This window comes from Siphateles boraxobius, unplaced genomic scaffold, assembly GCF_051911475.1.
Source record: "Siphateles boraxobius isolate OS27281-9 unplaced genomic scaffold, OSU_SipBor_1 22, whole genome shotgun sequence".
Taxonomy (NCBI): Eukaryota; Metazoa; Chordata; class Actinopteri; order Cypriniformes; family Leuciscidae; genus Siphateles; species Siphateles boraxobius.
The window spans coordinates 154,095-172,500 of NW_027508833.1; the positions used below are offsets into that span (position 1 = coordinate 154,095).

General features: G+C 40.5%; 2 protein-coding genes across 2 annotated transcripts in view; one reads left to right on the forward strand and one right to left on the reverse strand.

Moving 5' to 3' along the window:
- The window catches only part of ppp1r14d (protein phosphatase 1 regulatory inhibitor subunit 14D), a 166,436-nt gene extending 150,301 nt beyond the window's left edge, over window positions 1-16,135 (forward strand). The window contains exons 3-5 of the mRNA XM_077238287.1: window positions 11,592-11,672; window positions 12,647-12,679; window positions 15,012-16,135. Coding sequence (XP_077094402.1) covers window positions 11,592-11,672; window positions 12,647-12,679; window positions 15,012-15,080 — 183 coding nt within the window. The 3' untranslated portion in view covers window positions 15,081-16,135. The remainder of the gene's footprint in view (window positions 1-11,591; window positions 11,673-12,646; window positions 12,680-15,011) is intronic.
- A 1,808-nt stretch (window positions 16,136-17,943) lies between these two features.
- The window catches only part of zfyve19 (zinc finger, FYVE domain containing 19), a 16,148-nt gene continuing 15,685 nt past the window's right edge, over window positions 17,944-18,406 (reverse strand). The window contains exon 11 of the mRNA XM_077238284.1: window positions 17,944-18,406. This exon is cut by the window's right edge and continues 954 nt beyond it. The gene's annotated coding sequence lies outside the window, so the exon portion shown is untranslated.

Sequence of the window (18,406 nt, forward strand, 5' to 3'; positions counted from 1 at the left end):
AGAAGAAGTGCGCCATTTACTGCCATTGTACGGACAAGCACAAACATGGGGTTAGGGTTAGGTGGGGTTAGGTTAGGGTTAGGGTTAGGCCTTCGTTCATCTTCGGAACACGAATTAAGATATTTTTGATTAAATCTGAGAGCTGGATCACTCCTCCATAGGCTTCTAAGGGATTGACTTTTGCCAGCCCCGAAAAGTTATTAAAGACATCGTTAAAATAGTCCAAGTGACTACAGTGGCTCAATCTTAAGTTTATCAAGCGACGAGAATACTTTTTGTGCGCAAAAACAAACAAAAATAACGACTTTATTTCAACTATTCATTTCCTTCTCTGTGGGCCTCGAGTGAGTTCACTAGTGTAACAGCGCAGCGCTTCTGTGTTGTACGTCACACGCATCACACACATGACCAGCGTCGGCCAATAGTGAACCTACATGTGACGTAGCTCTACGCAATCACACTACGCTAACTGACTCGAGGCCCATAGAGAAGGAAATTAATAGTTGAAATAAAGTCATTATTTTAGTTTTTTTTGCGCACAAAAAGTATTCTCGTCGCTTCATAAACTTAAGATTGAGCCACTGTAGTCACTTGGACTATTTTAACGATGTCTTTAATAACTTTTAGGGGCCAGCCAGTTCAATCCCTGAAGAAGCCTATGGAGGAGTGATCCAGCTCTCAGATTTAATCAAAATATCGTAATTCATGTTCCGAAGATGAACGAAGGTCTTACGGGGTTGAACAACATGAGGGAGAGTAAATACTGACAGAATTTTAATTTTTGGGTGAACTATCCCTTTAAGTAGGTAGGTGGATTTTTTTTTGTTTTTTTGTACGGATCATGGTCGTGTATTTGTAGGCTAGATACTCATTTTCTCCGGAGTCAAAGACCCAGCAGTGTTTCAGGAGAATATTTCCACATTATGTGAAGGTGGTTTGTAGTAATTATTTGTGTCCCTCGTGTGTTGATGCTCTGAGCGGCAGGAAACCCGGGAAGGAAGATCAGATTAACGGATCCACATTAGGGAATCAGCAGCTCGACATCCCGGGAAATCTCATTAAAAACACAACAAACATGCTAACGCTAGCAGAGAGCAAAACACTCCTCCTTCCCTGTGACTTTAGAGGAATAATTCACTTTCGTGTTGATCCAAACCTGCATGAATGTCAGAATGTTCACGCTGCTCTTTTCTATATAATGAAAGAAGACAGAGATCAGGAGCTGCAAAGACAAAATTACCATAAAATTCATGAGCTAAACTTATACGAAAAACAATAGTCAAACTGCTTAGAAAACATGGGGTTGAGTAAATGAAGACCGAATGCTATTTCACTATTATTTGACTACCATTAAGTGTGTATAGCTTACATATTTAAATAGCTTTTTTATTTTAATTTTAGTAAGTCTAATGATATTTCTATTTATCTGTAGTTTATTTTTATTTCGAGTTTAGTTTTAGACATAGTAGGCTAACGTATTTTATTTCAATTAGTTGTCAATGCAACATTACTTTTGTTTTTAAGTTTGATTTCATTTCAGCTTTATTAATTAATGTATTAATGTATGTAGGCTATTCGTATTTTGAAAGATTTTTTAGTCTAAGTTTCAGTAATCTGCTTTTACCGTTTTATTCGTTTTTTAAAAAGAATTATATTACTCTTTATTTTTTTGTTAGTTTTAGTCATTTTAGTACTTTATTTCACATAGATGTAAAGACATATTTTTTTCGTTTAAGTTTTTTAAGTTTAATTTTTGTTTTATTTCAGCTGCATTCATTTCAGATGTATTGATATTTTAAATGTGCCTTTAGTTTAAGTACGTCATTTGTGCTTTTGTCATTTATTTTTACAAAATACTTCTATTTTGCTTTAACTCATGTTTACTTCAGTTTTAGTTATTTTAGTTCTTCAGCTTAATTTATTTAAATTAGTTGTAAACATTACTATTTTGTTCAAGTTTTTTAAGTTTCATTTTATTGAATGTACTTTTAGTTTAAGTATTAGTCATTTGTGCTTTTGTCATGTTTATTATTCATATATTAATATAAATATTTCTATTTAGCTTTCATTTATTTTTATTTCCATTTTAGTTTGTCATTTTAATATTTCAACTTATTTTATTTTTGTGAGTTTTCAATTGTTAATTAAATTTTAATTTAAGTGTTTTAAGTTTTTCCATCTAATATATATACAGGTCCTTCTAAAAAAATTAGCATATTGTGATAAAGTTAATTATTTTCCATAATGTAATGATAAAAATTTAACTTTCATATATTTTAGATTCATTGCACACCAACTGAAATATTTCAGGTCTTTTATTGTTTTAATACTGATGATTTTGGCATACAGCTCATGAAAACCCAAAATTCCTATCTCAAAATATTAGCATTTTTCATCCAACCAATAAAAGAAGTGTTTTTAATACAAAAAAAGTCAACTTTCAAATAATTATTTTCATTTATGCACTCAATACTTTGGTCGGGAATCCTTTTGCAGAAATGACTGCTTCAATGCGGCGTGGCATGGAGGCAATCAGCCTGTGGCACTGCTGAGGTGTTATGGAGGACCAGGATGCTTCGATAGCGGCCTTAAGCTCATCCACAGTGTTGGGTCTCGCGTCTCTCAACTTTCTCTTCACAATATTCAGGTCAGGAGAGGGTTCAGGTCAGGAGAGTTGGCAGGCCAATTGAGCACAGTAATACCATGGTCAGTAAACCATTTACCAGTGGTTTTGGCACTGTGAGCAGGTGCCAGGTCGTGCTGAAAAATGAAATCTTCATCTCCATAAAGCTTTTCAGCAGATGGAAACATGAAGTGCTCCAAAATCTCCTGATAGCTAGCTGCATTGACCCTGCCCTTGATAAAACACAGTGGACCAACACCATCACTGACTGTGGGTACTTGACACTGGACTTCAGGCATTTTGGCATTTCCTTCTCCCCAGTCTTCCTCCAGACTCTGGCACCTTGATTTCCGAATGACATGCAAAATTTGCTTTCATCCGAAAAAAGCACTTTGGACCACTGAGCAACAGTCCAGTGCTGCTTCTCTGTAGCCCAGGTCAGGCGCTTCTGCCGCTGTTTCTGGTTCAAAAGTGGCTTGACCTGGGGAATGCGGCACCTGTAGCCCATTTCCTGCACACGCCTGTGCACGGTGGCTCTGGATGTTTCTACTCCAGACTCAGTCCACTGCTTCCGCAGGTCCCCCAAGGTCTGGAATCGGTCCTTCTCCACAATCTTCCTCAGGTTCCGGTCACCTCTTCTCGTTGTGCAGCGTTTTTTGCCACACTTTTTCCTTCCCACAGACTTCCCACCGAGGTGCCTTGACACAGCACTCTGGAAACAGCCTATTTGTTCAGAAATTTCTTTCTGTGTCTTACCCTCTTGCTTGAGGGTGTCAATGATGGCCTAGGTTAAAAGCTCGTTTAGAGACCCTTTTCATGATATGCAAAATTTTTGAGATAGGAATTTTGGGTTTTCATGAGCTGTATGCCAAAATCATCAGTATTAAAACAATAATAGACCTGAAATATTTCAGTTGGTGTGCAATGCATCTAAAATATATGAAAGTTTGATTTTTATCATTACATTATGGAAAATAATGAACTTTGTTACACTATGCAAATTTTTTGAGAAGGACCTGTATATATATATATATACAGGTCATTCTCAAAAAATTCTCATCCAGTATGCGGCATTCCTGTGGGTGAAAATGCCTTGTTGAAGCAAGAGGTCAGAGGAGAATGGGCCGAATGATTCAAGCTGGTTGAAGAGCAACTTTGACTGAAATAACCACTCGTTACAACCGAGGTATGCAGCAAAGCATTTGTGAAGCCACAACACGCACAACCTTGAGGCGGATGGGCTACAACAGCAGAAGACCCCACCGGGTACCACTCATCTCCACTACTAATAGGAAAAAGAGGCTACAATTTGCAAGAGCTCACCAAAATTGGACAGTTGAAGACTGGAAAAATGTTGCCTGGTCTGATGAGTCTCGATTTCTGTTGAGACATTCAGATGGTAGAGTCAGAATTTGGCGTAAACAGAATGAGAACATGGATCCATCATGCCTTGTTACCACTGTGCAGGCTGGTGGTGCTGGTGTAATGGTGTGGGGGATGTTTTCTTGGCACACTTTAGGCCCCTTAGTGCCAATTGGGCATCGTTTAAATGCCACGGCCTACCTGAGCATTGTTTCTGACCATGTCCATCTCTTTATGGCCAACATTTACCCATCCTCTGATGGCTACTTCCAGCAGGATAATGCACCATGTCACAAAGCTTGAAACATTTCAAATTGGTTTCTTGAACATGACAATGAGTTCACTGTACTAAAATGGCCCCCACAGTCACCAGATCTCAACCCAATAGAGCATCTTTTGGATGTGGTGGAACGGGAGCTTCGTGCCCTGGATGTGTATCCCACAAATCTCCATCAACTGCAAGATGCTATCCTATCAATATGGGCCAACATTTCTAAAGAATGCTTTCAGCACCTTGTTGAATCAATGCCACGTAGAATTAAGGCAGTTCTGAAGGCGAAGGGGGTCAAACACAGTATTTGTCAGGAACCAATCAGATTCAACATCCCTCACCACACAACGATCACTCTCCCCAGAATTCTGATTACTTACACCTGTTCACATTTATCAGCTTCATTCCACCAACACATAAAACATGCTAAAATACCTCAGTTCTTTGTCATGCCTCCAACAAGAACAGACCTTCCATTGTCTCCTGAAGTCTCAGATGCATCACGATTCTGCAAAGTAACGTATACTCACTTGTGAACCACTAACCTCTGTATCATTGTTCCGCTGTCTCCAGAAATCCGGTTTGACTCCATGTAACCAGTGATTCTGTATTCTCCTGAGCTTCCTGTGTTCACTCCGAGCTTGCTAGCGACTGGATCTGAAAGAGAAAAGACAAGTATTAATGAACTGTAACTGCTTGACATCAACTAACCTGAAGATAACATGCTCACCTGTTGTCTGCCCCAGACTGAGTGATCTTCACCGAATCTGCACCTGAACTCTGAATACTCACCTTGCACTTTTGTCACAATGAATAAAGCTGTGTTTGGATTCACTTACCTCTGTCTCTGTGCCTGTATCCTGACAGAAGGCTTGACCTTAAATTAAATATTCGACGGTGTGGATCCTACACAAACGCCAACCGCTGCCATTCCAGTGCAACCTTCAACCGATGCAGCGAATTCGATACCACAAGCAGTCAGCGCTTCTGCTAATCCCGCTCCCTCGCTGGTCTGCATCGCGAACTCCGCCTCTCGACAAGCGCCATTCTCTGGCCGGGCGGAGGACTGCAACGGATTCCTGTTGCAGTGTTCACTCGACATTGAACAGCAAACTCATCTATATCCTACAGATCGATCACGAATGTCTTTGATCATCCAACAGTTATCTGGATCAGCATTGAGATGGGGTGAGCCATTGCGGGTACAAGAAACTGAGGTTACCACATCATTGCAGAGCTTTGTAAACCATTTCAAAGAAGTATTTGGGCAACCAATCAGTGATTCATCCGTTAGCGATAAATTGTTGCAGCTAAGAAATCTGTCTCAGAGTATTCCATTGAATTTTTGACTCTAGCCTCAGCGAGTGGCTGGAATGAAAGAACTCTCCTTTCTGTTTATCGCCGTGGTTTAAATCCTGCACTCCGTCTCCAACTGGCTATATACGATGATAACCTGGGACTGGAAAAATTCATACAACAAACTCTCCGTATACATCAAAGATCTCAGAGTTGTTATCAAGATACTCGACACAATCATGCCACATCCCATCAAGCTCTCTCAGAATCCGTATCTGAAACCCCGGCAGAAAAAAATGCAAGTCGACACTCACCGACTTTCCCAGGCAGAACGCATCCGTTGTAGAGAATTGAAGTTATGTTTGTACTGTGGCGTTCACGGTCACTTCCTACGTACATGTCCAACTCGACCACCTCGGATGACGGTGAGTTCCGTTCAAAACCTTCTCGCTGTATCGATACCGCTCACGATTTCTGTAATTCTGAAATCCCAAAATTTCCCTGTCTCTGTAGTCGCCATCATTGACTCAACCTCTAGAAGATCAACACTTCCAAGCCATACTCCATCCATGCAGTGACCGGCGAAATGATCAACAAAGGGTATGTTACATCTCAGATAACACCCCTCATGTTGTGTGTTGAAAATATTCACCAAGAAATGTTCGAACCTTTTATTCTCAAGAAGGGTCAAGCGGACATAATCTTGGGTCGTCCATGGCTAATTCGTCATCAACCTACCATCAATTGGCAGTCTGGTAAGATCAACAGTTGGGGTTGTCATTGTCCTCTTAATGAAATCTCACATCCCGTTCCACCCGGTGCTGAACCACAAGAAGCTATTATCGTGAGTTCCACATCAATCGAAAGTCTCAAGGAAAACCTGTCTATGAATATTCCCAACTGTTACTCTTCATTTGCAGATGTGTTTAACCCGGTTGCTGCCTCCAAATTACCTCCACACCGGCCCTGGGATTGTTCCATTGATCTGGTGCCCGGAGAGTCTGTTCCCAAGGGTCGAATTTACTCCTTGTCAATTCCTGAACAAGAAACCATGCGAAAATACATCACGGAGGCTTTACAGCAAGGTTACATCCGTCCTTCCACCTCACCTGCTGCCGCTAGCTTCTTTTTTGTTCCCAAGAAAGATGGGGGTTTAAGACCATGTATTGATTACAGAGCCCTAAATAAAATCACTGTGAAGTTCAGTTATCTGCTACCCCTTATCCCATCAGCGCTTGAACAACTCAGAGAAGCCAAATATTTACCAAGTTGGATCTAAGGAGTGCATACAATCTGGTCAGAATCAGAGAAGGGGATGAGTGGAAGACTGCTTTCATTAACCCTGCAGGGCACTATGAGTATCTTGTCATGCTGTATGGATTGGTAAACGCCCCTTCCGTCTTCCAGAGCTTCATGGATGAGGTGCTCCGAGAATTCCTGGGAAGTTTTGTGTTGTGTATATCGACGATATTCTTATCTTCTCCAAAGATCCTGTTGAACATCAACATCACGTGTCCTTAGTACTCCAAAGGCTCATAGAATTTACTCTGTTCTTAAAAGCTGAAAAGTGTACATTTCATCAGGCCAGTGTCGAGTTTCTGGGATATCAGCTTAGTGAACGAGGAGTGGAAATGGATGATCGGAAAACTTAAGCTATCATGTCTTGGCCCACTCCTCAGTCTGTTAAGGAACTCAAGAGATTCCTAGGCTTCGCCGACTTTTACTGAAGATTCATACACAAATACAGCACATTGACAGCCTCCCTAACCTCTTTGCTAAAGGGTAAGCCAAAGACGCTTCTCTGGACCCCAGAAGCTGAGCTTGCCTTTCAATCCCTCAAAACCGTATTCACCACTGCACCCTTGCTCCGTCACCCAGACCCAGAAAAGGTATTCTTGGTGGAAGTAGATGCCTCCACTACTGGGGTGGGAGCTATCTTGTCTCAGTACTCCGAACATTCCTCCAAACCCATGCCTTGTGCTTTCTTTTCAAGAAAGTAATCTGCTGCAGAAAGCAACTATGACATCAGAAATCGTTAACTCCTGGCTGTTAAACTTGCCTTAGAAGAATGGAGGCACTGGTTGGAGGGGGCAAAACATCCGTTTATAGTGCTCACTGATCACAAAAATCTCCAGTATTTGAGAGAAGCTAAAAGACTTGACCCACGTCAGGCCAGATGGGCATTATTCTTCACTCGCTTCCTTTTTCGATTCTCATATCGTCCAGGCTCAAAGAATGTTAGAGCAGATGCGCTTTCATGAGTCCATGCCCCAGAAATTCCTATGGAAGAACCTGAAACCATCCTACCTGAGAGGTTATTCGTCAATCCTATTCAGTGGGAAATCAATGAACAACTGCTTGAATTATCACGACAACAACCTGGAACCCCAGGATGTCCCCCTGGAAAGATTTACGTGCCTGAAGATTTCCGCAATTCCTTGATTTCATACGCTCACTCTTCTGTAGGCACAGGTCACCCCGGAGTAAACTAGACTTACTTCACTCTCCAACTCAGGTATTGGTGGCCCAACATGCAACATGACATCACGGTGTTTGTTCAAGGATATATTCCCTGTGCCATGTCAAAAGTTCCGAGAAATCTTCCAGCGGGTAAACTAGTACCACTTCCTGTTCCACATAGACCCTGGTCCCATATCGGGGTCGATTTTGTCACAGATCTTCCCATCTCTGAAGGTAATACCTGTATCCTTGTAGTAATCGATCGATTCTCCAAGGCTTGTAAATCAATTCCCCTGAAAGGTCTTCCTACGGCTTTTATCACCGCTGAATTGTTGATGGAACACGTCTTTCGAAACTTTGGTATTCCAGAAGACATTGTGTCCGACAGAGGACCCCAATTTATCTCCCGAGTTTGGCGACCATGAACGTGACTGTAAGCCTATCATCAGGGTATCATCCTCAGACAAATGGACAAACTGAACGAAAAGTCCAAGACGTTGATCGTTTCTTGCGTTCTTTCTGCCACTCCAATCAAAATATCTGGAGTCGTTATTTGATTTGGGCAGAGTATGCACAAAACTCCCTCAGGCAGTCATCCACCCAAATGACTCCCTTCCAGTGTGTTCTGGGCTATCAGCCTCCATTGTTCCCTTGGTCCGGTGAACCATCGGAAGTACCTGCGGTCAATGAATGGTTTAGAGAAAGTGAAAGAGTCTGGAATCAGACCCATCATCAACTTCAGCAAGCAGTAAATCGCCAGTAAAATTTCGCAGATGCTTGTCGCCGTCAAACTCCTGACTACCAACCCGGACAATTGGTCTGGCTTTCTACGAAAGACATCAGCCTACGTCAACCTTGCCGCAAACTCAACCCTAAGTACATCGGACCATTCCCCATCGACAGACAAATCAACCCAGTCACCTATCAACTTCGTCTCCCTGCTCAGTATCGGATCCATCCCTCGTGTCATGTCTCCCTCCTGAAACCACATCACCCACCTGTACCCGTCTCTCCAACAGAACCGGTTCCTGAGGATGATTCCCCGATACCACCAATTGAACCAGAATCCATTTATTCTGTGATGGAAATATTGGACTCTCGACGTCGAGGTGGTCAACTTGAGTACCTGATAGATTGGGAGGGGTATGGACCAGAAGAAAGATGTTGGATACCTCAGAACGAAATCCTTGATCCCAATCTACTCCTTGAATTCCATGCTCAATATCCTGACAAACCTGCACCACGGCCCAGAGGTAGACCTCCACAACGTCGGGGTCCAAGGTCCGCTGACGCGGACTCTGGAGGGGGGGGGGGGGGGGGGTAATGTCAGGAACCAATCGGATTGAACATTCCTCACCACACAATGATCACGCTCCCCAGAATTCTGATTATTTACACCTGTTCACATTTATCAACCTCATTCCACCAACACATAAAACACGCTGCAATACCTCAGTTCTTTGTCAAGCCTCCAACAGGAACAGACCTTTATCCACTGTCTCCTGAAGTCTCTGATGCATCACGATTCTGCTAAGTAACGTATACTCACTTGTGAACCACTAACCTCTGTATCATTGTTCCGCTGTCTCCAGAAATCCGGTTTGACTCCATGTAACCAGTGATCCTGTATTCTCCTGAGCTTCCTGTGTTCACTCCGACCTTGCTTGCTAGCGACTGCATCTGAAAGAGAAAAGACAAGTATTAATGAACTGTAACTGCTTGACATCAACTAACCTGAAGATAACATGCTCACCTGTTGTCTTCACAGAATCTGCCCCTGAACTCTGAATACTCACCTTGCACTTTTGTCACATTGAATAAAGCTGTGTTTGGATTCACTTACCTCTGTCTCCGTGCCTGTATCCTGACAGTATTAGTTTGGTATTAGTATGGTGTTCCTAATAATCCTTTAGGTGAGTGTATATATATATATATATATATATATATATATATATATATTTTTTTTTTTTTTTTTTTTTTTTAAAGCTTTACTTCAATTGATTATTTTAGATAGTTTTATATTTAGCCTAGTCAACAATAACAACACTGACTTTCGAACATTCAGAATGTCTATTCAGTTTATTGCCATTATAAACAACATGCAACTACAGTAGTTATGTTTGAATAAATGACAGGAATAATGTCACGGGTGTAGACGTATCCTAATAGAAACAGCAGCTCGTTAAAAACTGTCCCGCGGGGTCATTAGTGCCCTGCTAACACAACAGTTCCTGTACAGTTCCTGTAATATTGATGTGTGTGCAGCGGTTGGTAATGCGTGTCGTCGTTGCTCTACTCCTCTCTGATTTCAAATGCTTTTAAGAGCGGATGCCATTAAAGACTCCAGCAGAGATGAGATGCAACAAACACTTTGAGCTTAAATCTCAAAGCTAAATCTCACTGCTTAAGTGTGAGATGGTAAAGCATAATGAATCACATTTAATCATTTATATGAACACGGTGGAATGGATTATCTGTAATCTAGCCGTAAGCGTTAATGAAATTTAATGCCCATGAGAGCCTAAACTCTTTCTCATAATCAGATTTTCTAATAGATTATAATAGCGTGACTCTTACATCAGTTGGACACACTAAAACTGAGCTCAGCTCAGGTGTTTTTGTACAGTTTGATGACATCAGTATCTCTGGACCAGTCACTTTCATAATTAAAGGATTAGTTCACTTCAGAATTAAAATTTTCTGATAATTTACTGTCCCCACGTCATCCAAGATGCTTTCTTCAGTCGAAAAGAAATCAAGGTTTTTGAGGAAAACATTCCAGGATTTTTCTCCATATAGCCTAGTGACTTAAATGGAGTCCAATGGGTTGAAGGTCCAAATGTGAGTTTCAGTGCAGCTTCAAAGTCTCGACACGATCCAGCCGAGGAATAAGAGTCTGATCTAGACAAACCAGCGGACATTTTATAAAAACATTAAAATACTTGCTTGTCTTGCACGTCCGAGACTTCACATATTATGTAATCACGTTGAAAAGTCACGCGTGACGAAGGCGGAAGAACCAACATACATACAAAGCCATCGTGCAAAGACTAAGTCAAACGCCATTTACAAAATAAATAAGTAAATAAAAGTAAAACAATGATGTCGGACGATGTTGAAGTTGGAGGAGAAAATAAGATGGCATTTTTCGCCCCAATCCTACATTTCTGGTATACAGAACACGCGTGACCTTTCAGCGTGATTACTGCGTTGTCGCATCACAGCTGGTGCAAGACGAGCATTTGTGGTTAAAAAGTATATAAATGTTAATTTTGTTTAGAAAATGGACAATGGTTTGCCTATAAGACTCTTATTCCTCGGCTGGGATCCTTTGGACTGTTGGACCCCATTGAAGTCACTAGGCCTATATGGAGAAAAATCCTGGAAATTTTCCTCAAAAACCTTCATTTCTTTTTGACTGAAGAAAGAAAGACATGAACTTCTTGAATGACGTGGGGGAGAGTAAATTATCCGGAAATTGTAATTCTGAAGTGAAATAATCCTTTAATAACTGATTTGTTTTGCCATTTTAAAACAGCCGATAGATGAAATAATGAGCTTTTGGTTGTCTGTGTGCAGGAGGAGGAGATTCCTGAGCTGGAGATCGACATCGATGAACTTCTGGAGCTGACGGATGAAGACCAGAGATCTAGACTGCATGTACGTTCAGATTCACATTCAAAATAAAGCTTTTTTAATTTCTATTTTTCAATGGTTCCATGAAGACCCAGTGGTGTTCTTCGCGTGTCGGTCAAAAATTACCCTATGTTTTTATTTCAACAAAATGAATGTACTATATTTTAGTTCGATTTTGTTTTTTATTTAATATTTTGTATTTTTATTGGATTTTATGGTAGTAAATTATATTTATGCTATATTTATAATCCATTTATTTACTTTTTTTGAGCATAGACCTGAAAATTACATTTCCAACTTAAACTGTGGTAAATCTTGAATGCTTATAGCAACAGACAGAAGTTTGATATTTTTTCAAGTGAAAAAAGTTTTAAAAAGTGAACTTAAAAAAGTTACCGAATTTTACGTTTATTGTTTTTAAATATATATTTTCAAAAATATGTTTTACTCTTAAGCTGTGAGAAAATCAAAGTTTGATATCTCAAAAAATGAACATTCAGGCAGATTTTGTTTGGCTGAAATACCAAAAGTTTCCCATTCATTTCCAATGCGCTCATTTTTGACCGCGAGGAGCACAGGTGTGAACTTTTTTATGACCATTTAACCTGTTCGAATCATGTCCATGATTTTTTTTTGTCTTCACATAGCAAGTGTCAAAACCTTAACCACGTTTTGTACCATTCCGATGAAGAAAAAAAATATAAAAAACAAAAAAAGAGCACCAGATGCATGGAATCTTTCCATTCCACGAAGATTCTTTATAATGAAAAAAAGTTAGTTTAAGAACTGTTCATTGAAAGGTTATTTGGGTTTTTACAGCATTGGTGTGAAAATCCACTTTTGGATGCTTTAGTTTTGAGAGTGTAGCAGAAAACAAATAACCATTGCATGGAAAGATTGCAAATGACAGGAAAAGCCACTGCTTGCAAAAGTGCTTCAATATGAATCCATGACTTCACATGTGAACAGATATTGTTCCTGCTCTTCTGTTTTAACAGGAGCTTTTGCAGGAATGTGGAAAGCCAAAAGAGGTAAGACCAACTCTGTAAGACATTACAAACAGCTTTCTTATGCACTTCCACTTATTAACCAATTATTCATGCTTTATTTCTATAGCGCTTTACATGAGAAGCAGCTTCACAATGATAAACATTATTAATGTTGCATTTAAGTTCTTTAATTATGGAACAAATACTATTTAAAGACAATAGTAGAATGCATTATTCAGCTCAATTCAGTTTTGGAAGCCACAAGGAAAAAAATCATGCTTCGGTAAATCTTAATTATGACATAAGTCAAAATGATGATATACTAAGTCATAAGAGATAAAGCAGAAATTTTTACTTTCTATGGTATGACAATTTAATTTTTTTTCATAATTTTAACTTCTTATCACATAATTTCAACTTTTTGTCATAATTGTGACTGTCTCATAATTTTTACTTGTCATACTTTTGCCTTTTTAGGTCACAATTTCGACTTTATCTCAAAATTTCAACTTGTGTCAAATATAACTTAGTATGTCATAATTTTTTTTTATTGTCTCATAATTTCAACTTAATCTGTTAAATATGATTTAGTATGTCATAATTGTGACTTATCTCATTATTTGAATTTTTTTATGTCATAGTTATGTCATAGTTAGTATGTCAGAGTTAGTATGTCATAATTTTATCTTTTCATCTCATAAATATGACTTGTTATGATATAATTTGGTTTATTATGTCCTAATCTAAACTTTTCATCTCATAATTATTTTTTTTTTGTCGGAAATGGAAATTAGATATACACTGGACAAAATTACAAACGCAACACTTGTTTTTGCTCCCATTATTCATGAGCTGAACTCAAAGATCTAAGACTTTTTCTATGTACACAAAAGGCCTATTTCTCTAAAATATTGTTCACAAATCTGTCTAAATCTGTGTTAGTGAGCATTTCTCCTTCGCCGAGATAATCCATCCACCTCACAGGTGTGGCATATCAAGATGCTGATTATGATTATTGCACAGGTGTGCCTTAGGCTGGCCACAATAAAAGGCCACTCTAAAATGTGTAGTTTTATCACACAGCACAATGCCATAGATGTTGCAAGTTGTGAGGGAGCGTGCAATTGGCATGCTGACTGCAGGAATGTCCACCAGAGCTGTTGCCCGTGAATTGAATGTCAATTTCTCTACCATAAGCCGTCTCCAAAAGAGTTTCAGCGAATTTGGCAGTACATCCAACCGACCTCCACATCCAGCATCTTCACCTCCAAGATGGTTTGAGACCAGCCACCCGGAGCTGCTGCAACAATCGGTTTGCATAACCAAAGAATTTCTGCACAAACTGTCAGAAAAAAGGCCACTCTAAAACTCCGGTTTTCACTGTACAGGGAAGATGGCAGACAGCGTGTAAGGGTTCGTGTGGGTTAGCGGTTTGCTGATGTCAATGTTGTGGATCGAGTGGCCCATGGTGGCGTTGGGGTTAAGGTATGGGCGGGCGTATGTTATGGACAACAAGCACAGGTGCATTTTATTGAAGGCATTTTGAGATACCGTGACGAAATCCTGAGGGCCACTGTTGTGCCATTCATCCACGACTAACACCTCATCTTGCAGCATGATAATGCACGGCCTCATGTTGGAGGATCTGTACACAATTCCTGGAAGCTGAAAACATCCCAGTTCTTGCATGGCCAGCATACTCACCAGACATGTCACCCATTGAGCATGTTTGGGATGCTCTGTATCGGCGTATACGACAGCATGTTCCAGGTCCTGCCAATATCCAGCAACTTCGCACAGCCAGTGAAGAGGAGTGGACCAACATTACACAGGCCACAATCAACAACCTGATCAACTCTATGCGAAGGAGATGTGTTGCACTGCGTGAGGCAAATGGTGGTCACACCAGATACTGACTGGTTTTCAGACCCCCCCCCCCCATTACAGTAAAACTGCACATTTTAGAGTGGCCTTTTATTGTGGCCAGCCTAAGGCACACCTGTGCAATAATCATGCTGTCTAATCAGCATCTTGATATGCCACACCTGTGAAGTGGATGGATTATCTCGGCAAAGGAGAAGTGCTCACTAACACAGATTTAGACAGATTTGTGAACAATATTTTAGAGAAATAGGCCTTTTGCGTACATAGAAAAAGTCTTAGATCTTTGAGTTCAGCTCATGAATAATGAGGGCAAAAACAAAAGTTTTGCGTTTATAATTTTGTTCAGTATAGTTCAATATAGACATAAATTACAGATAAAATCAGATTAGCAGAAAAAGAAAGTAAAAATGCAACTATAATATCTATTGATTGTAAGTTGTATGACCACAGATAGTTTTAATTTGAAAACGTAATCGTTTTAACTCCACAGGACTTTATCAATGGACTACTCTATCGGATGAAGGGACTTCGTAAGATGTCAGGATCTCTGAAGAAATAGTATTAGGTTAAAGTCTGGATTTTTCCTGATGAAGTGAAACGCCCCACCCTGGCTTAACCCTCAACAGCCCCGGCTCCCCCCTCGAGACCCAGGCCCCGCCCTCAACAGCCCTGGCTCCCCCCTCGAGACCCAGACCCCGCCCTCAACAGCCCTGGCTCCCCCCTCGAGACCCAGGCCCCGCCCTCAACAGCCCCAGCTCCACCCTTGAGACCCTGGTTCCGCCCTCAACAGCCCTGGCTCCACCCTCAACAGCCCCGGCTCCACCCTTGAGACCCTGATTCCGCCCTCAAAAGCCCCGGCTCCACCCTCAACAGCCCCAGCTCCACCCTTGAGACCCTGGTTCCGCCCTCAACAGCCCTGGCTCCACCCTCAACAGCCCCGGCTCCACCCTTGAGACCATGGTTCCGCCCTCAACAGCCCTGGCTCCACCCTCAACAGCCCCAGCTCCACCCTTGAGACCCTGGTTCCGCCCTCAACAGACCTGGCTCCACCCTCAACAGCCCCGGCTCCACCCTTGAGACCCTGATTCTGCCCTCAAAAGCCCCGGCTCCACCCTTGAGACCCTGGTTCCGCCCTCAACAGCCCCGGCTCCACCCTCGAGACCCAGGCCCCGCTCTCAAGAGCCCTGGCTCCACCCTCAACAGCCCCGGCTCCACCCTCTACACACATGGCTCCGCCCTCTACACCCTGGCCCCACCCTCAACCACATTGGCTCCACCCTCAACACCCCAGCCCCGCCCCTGAAAGCTCCGCCCTCAACAGTTATCCCGCCCACAATTTCCCAGTATGTGTAGAGCGTTGAGTGTCTGTCTGTGGATGTTTCTACAGTAGAACTATAATAATTCACTGCACACATGGGTCAATGACGGAAGCTTCCATAAACTGTTTCAGACCACTAATAATTCTGTACAGTTTCTCCTAGCAGATGTAGAGTTGCATTGCATATTATTACTCAAAGGAGATGTTTTTTTGTGACATGTACATTTTGTTCCCTATTTATATATATTTTGTTCTGACAACTGTTGTATGTAACAATAAACAATTTTAAGATTTTAGATTAAGAGCATACATTTAGTTCTTGATAAATCTAGGATTTCTTTCTTACATTCTGCCATTGTCTTATTTCAGTTCTACACTTTAAAACTATTATATTTACTGCACAACTCAAACACTGTGACATAAGTGTGGAATATTCTGGGATAAAATTTTGTCCAAAAAATGTGCACTTGCACTAATTATTAACTTACAATGGAGGTTTATGGGGTCAGTCAACAATACTACAAATACATTCAAATATCTATAATTATGCTTTCAAACACACGTTTTCATGAAACTGAGTGAAAAAAATCACACATAACCTTCAGTGCATTAATATATCCAGTATTTCACATCATGCCATAATATATTTGTATTTACCATATATTTACCTTTGGTAGTCAATGTCACAGATTCTGTACATAATCCAGAATATTCCTAATGTATGTTTATATTTGATTAAAGCTTTTAATTTACTTTGAAATCATTTGAATCATATGATCATATTCAAAATCAGATGGAGAAAACACACATTAACAAACACAAAGTGCACGAGGCCAGTGAAATCTAGAACACAGTATAATAACACACCAGTAAACAACAGAGCAGTAAACTGATGTGGAGAAAGCAAAAGTGTGTGCAGTGATAATAAAAGAGAAGACGGCTGTTGAAGTTTAACTGTTATGTCAGCATTTCTGGGTTTATTCATTGACCTTCAGTTAAACCAGAGAAGATCACGTTCTTCCTAATAGTTTCAATACAAGTGTAATGCTCTAAATCAAATCAAATAATAAGATGAAATAAAAGCAACACAATTAAGATAAACAATATTAAAATAAAAGTAAAGTAAAATAATAAAACTAAAGAAAATAAGATAAAATAAAATTATAAATATAAGTCAAGTAAAATAGCAAAGTAAAATATATACCATGACTAAAGGCTTGTCCTATGTCTTTGCATGAAGTTTAGAACGTGTGTGGGCTGAAGGACAAACACTGGTCTATTGTACACACACACACACACACACACACACACACACACACACACACACACACACACACACACACACACACACACACACACACACACACACACACACACACACACACACACACACACACACACACACACTTTAGTAGTGTGCTGAAACACACACACACACACACACACACACACACACACACTTTAGCAGTGTGCTGAAACACACACACACGTTAGTAGTGTGTTGAAACACAGACACACACACTCGTAAGTAGAGTGTCTAAACACAAACACACACACATGTCAGTAGTGTGTTGAAACACACACGTCAGTAGTGTGTTGAAACACAGACACACACACACGTAAGTACAGTGTCTAAACACAAACACATGTCAGTAGTGTGTTGAAACACACACACGTCAGTAGTGTGTTGAAACAGACACACACACGTAAGTAGAGTGTCTAAACACAAACACATGTCAGTAGTTTGTTGAAACACACACACACGTCAGTAGTGTGTTGAAACACACACACACACACACACACACTTTAGTAGTGTGCTGAAACACACACATACACTTTAGTAATGTGCTGAAACACACACACACTCACACACATTAGTAGTGTGTTGAAACACAGACACAGACACGCAAGTAGAGTGTCTAAACACAAACACACATGTCAGTAGTGTGTTGAAACACACAAACACACACACACACACACACACACACAAAATGTTAATGAGGTCATAAAGTGACAACACTTGACACCAGCTGATGTGCTGATAAAAGCTGTGCTTCGCCCAAAACCCTGTGTGTGTGTAATACACATCTTACACAAAATACACTTTTATCAGTTTATTCATTCATTTATTTATTTATCTTAGCCAGAGCTCAATGTCAATGAATTTGAGAAAATGCTAAAGCACAAAACAGGTAATAATAACCCACAACAACGCAGTGAAGTCATGTAGCGTCTTAAATGTCTCCAGAGAACGCCAGTATCTCTCAACACTAATGCACTCACTTCCTGTCATAAGTGTGTGTGTGTGTGTGTGTGTTCGTGTGAACACCTGACAACGCTCTGCTAGCTCTCAATACTGTCCGTTTAATTATGCATGACAACATGGAAATGCCAGCAAACAGAAGACACAATGTAAAGAGCTGGTCAAAAAAACAACAAACAGCTTCTGATGAAACCATGAAGAAAAATATTAAATAGGATCTATCATGATATTTCATTTGTTCATCTCTCTTTAGTGTGTAATGTTGCTGTTTGAGCATAAAAAAAAGTTCCAGTTCTTCTCTATA